The 2,503-nt window shown below is 34.6% G+C and overlaps 1 protein-coding gene across 3 annotated transcripts; it reads right to left on the bottom strand.

Annotated features, from left to right (window-relative positions):
* Window positions 1-151: 151 nt before the first annotated feature.
* LOC108817247 (transcription factor MYB106) lies at window positions 152-2,289 on the bottom strand. Of its 3 annotated transcripts, none has more exons than XM_018589888.2 (3): window positions 1,960-2,289; window positions 1,132-1,261; window positions 161-1,052 (listed from the first exon to the last, which is right to left on the bottom strand). In XM_018589888.2, exons 1-3 carry the CDS (start codon window positions 2,090-2,092, stop codon window positions 494-496), a joined length of 822 nt encoding a protein of 273 aa, XP_018445390.1. In that variant the 5' UTR covers window positions 2,093-2,289; the 3' UTR covers window positions 161-493. The 3 variants fall into 3 exon arrangements, with proteins under 3 accessions (XP_056846621.1, XP_018445390.1, XP_056846622.1); XM_056990642.1 differs by having other exon boundaries at window positions 928-1,044; XM_056990641.1 differs by lacking the exon at window positions 1,960-2,289 and having other exon boundaries at window positions 152-1,044.
* Between the last annotated feature and the right edge of the window lie 214 nt (window positions 2,290-2,503).

Below are 2,503 nucleotides of genomic sequence, written 5' to 3'. Positions count from 1 at the left end.
TATGAAACAGAGGGAGTATTTCTTTTGTAGTTTTGGATCTCATTTCATTCATTGTACAATCTCTTTACTCAATAAAAATCCATTTTATACAAACGATTTCCGATTACATCGTTGTGTTCTAAGGATATCGTTGCTCACATCCTTTTTATTCCCCAATTTACATCGTAAACACTATCAAATACTTAGTGTAGATTTTAGGATCTACACTATACATTCTACACATAATTATAAAGATTTAACAACACACCATTAAGACAACACAGTCAACACCTAAAAGTAAGATAGTATTTTATTGGCTTCTTTCATTAAAATGGCATGAAACCAATTCTCAGATATGCATGTAGGGCTCATAAGCATGTGCAAGAAGTTACAACGAAAACTTACAAACATTGACCATGCATTTTATTCATTTTATTTATAGTACTAACTACTATAAAATTCAAGTTTTTTTTTCTCTCTCTTTAGTTACTCTGAACAAACGATAAAATAAAATTCAAGATAAATCTTCTTGTCCAAGAGAGTGAATTTCGAGGAAGAGGTCAAGTTGGTCATCAGCCTCATGATAGATATCAGATTGGTATAGATCATAGGGCTCAACTAATGAGTAGTCATCGAAAGCAGTAGTAGACTCACAAAGTAACTCATCTAACGATGTCGTACTGATCAGGTTATCATCAATCTCCATGAAACAACCTGTCACTTCCTCCTCTTCTTCATTGTTGCTTATCATCAACTTATCTTCTTCAACGGCTTGTCTTGGTTTTGATAATATCACATTTTTAATCCTATCGAGTCCATGTTTTCTTGAGGAGATTCCAGCAGCAAGCCTGTTAAGCAGACGTGCAGAGCTTGTGGAGGAAAAGGAGGAAGAACAAGAAGAAGGGGTCAGTGTTGGAGACAACGTCGTTGAGGAGGAAGTGGCTTTCACGACAGGCTCGTGGGTCATAGGATCGATTCCGCTTCTAACGAGTCTTTTCTTAAGGCATGAGTTCCAGTGATTCTTTATGTCATTGTCTGTTCGGTTTGGCATTTGCTTTGCTATTGCTGCCCACCTTAAGTAATTATGCATAATCATCCATTCACGTAGCATTACTAATTTATTTAAAAAGCATTAGTCAATAACTAAATTACCTGTTTCCAAGAAGAGAATGAAATCTTATAATATCGTCTTCCTCCTGAGGAGTAAACTTGCCTCTTTTAATTCCAGGCCTCAGATAATTCAGCCACCTTAATCTACAACTCTTTCCATATCTTTGCAGACCTTTACTCATTTTTATAATTAAAAAAAAAAATGAGGCGAGATTATTACTTTAGTATAGTGGCAAACAGAGATTTTACAAAAATAGAAGGAGACATAGCCTTTTTCCATCAGATAAAAAGGGAGAAAACACAATCACGTAAATTGTCTGACGTTGTAAATTACTAAACATATTTCCAATTTGCCATATTTCCAATTTGCTTTACACTTTTGAAGACTGAATACAATAATAAATCAGGATTAAAAAAAAGTAATCAGGATGATACTTGGTTTTCATGGGTTCACATACTGCAGTAATATATCATCACATCGACACACTATGATCGAAGGTTCTGCAAGTTTATCAATGTAATAATTGGATGAATCTCATCTACAGAATAAATACTGGCTTAAAACATCTTTGTTGTAATTTCATGTCTCCCTCTCCCAGAATCGATACATTTTGAAAAAATCTGTACATATATCTGTAAACAGGTTTTGTATAGATATTTGTTAATAAATCTCTTCAGACGATGGAATGTTTTACATTATCAAGAAAAATTAGAACCAACAAAAAAAAATCAAAACATACTCAACACAACATAAAACCTATGATCCGACAGAAACTGGATTTTAGAGAACCTAGCTTTGAAAGAGGCAAAAGCCTTGGTGGTCCGTACGTTATGTATGCATATATATAGGGTGTAAGTATAGATTTATACCGGCTCTCTTAGGCAGGGTACGCCAGTCTCCGAGACCATATTCGTTGATGTAAGCGACGAGAATACGGTCTTCCTCCGAAGTCCACTCTCCTTTCTTCAAACCGTCGTCGTCGAGCCAAGTCGTCCTCCCCATTTTATCTCCGATGACAAATCAGTTTTGACCACGTATTTCAGATGATGATGATGCTGATGAATATGATGACCTTAAGAAGACGTGAATTATTGATCACTCTTACTATTTATTTTATATGTGTGAGCTCTCACTTAAAAAAAAAAAATATGTGTGAGCCTCCCAGGCTCTCTGACACTCTTTCTTAATATAGAAGTAGAATGGTGTGTTCTATAGTGAGGAATGGGGATGTCTATGCATATATATTATATAGTCCCACCCTGCCTCCTTGTTTTTGTTATTTTTTGTTTTTTTGTTTTTGCACTTATAAATTTTCTCAACCGTTGGATTCTTATTTGTTTATCTGGATACGGAGCTATCCTTTTCATTTTTTGATTCTTCCTTAATATAATATTTTAATTAATTTCATATGAG

Source organism: Raphanus sativus, chromosome 7 (assembly GCF_000801105.2).
Source record: "Raphanus sativus cultivar WK10039 chromosome 7, ASM80110v3, whole genome shotgun sequence".
Taxonomy (NCBI): domain Eukaryota; kingdom Viridiplantae; phylum Streptophyta; class Magnoliopsida; order Brassicales; family Brassicaceae; genus Raphanus; species Raphanus sativus.
This window is presented reverse-complemented; position numbering and strand designations above follow the sequence as displayed.

Coding starts and splice junctions, on each gene's coding strand:
- LOC108817247 (XM_018589888.2), bottom strand. CDS start 2,092: ATGGGGAGGACGACTTGGCTCGACGACGACGGTTTGAAGAAAGGAGAG. Junction 1,262..1,959: donor TACCCTGCCTAAGAGAGCCG/GTATAAATCTAT, acceptor AAATGAGTAAAG/GTCTGCAAAGATATGGAAAG. Junction 1,053..1,131: donor CATTCTCTTCTTGGAAACAG/GTAATTTAGTTA, acceptor TAATTACTTAAG/GTGGGCAGCAATAGCAAAGC.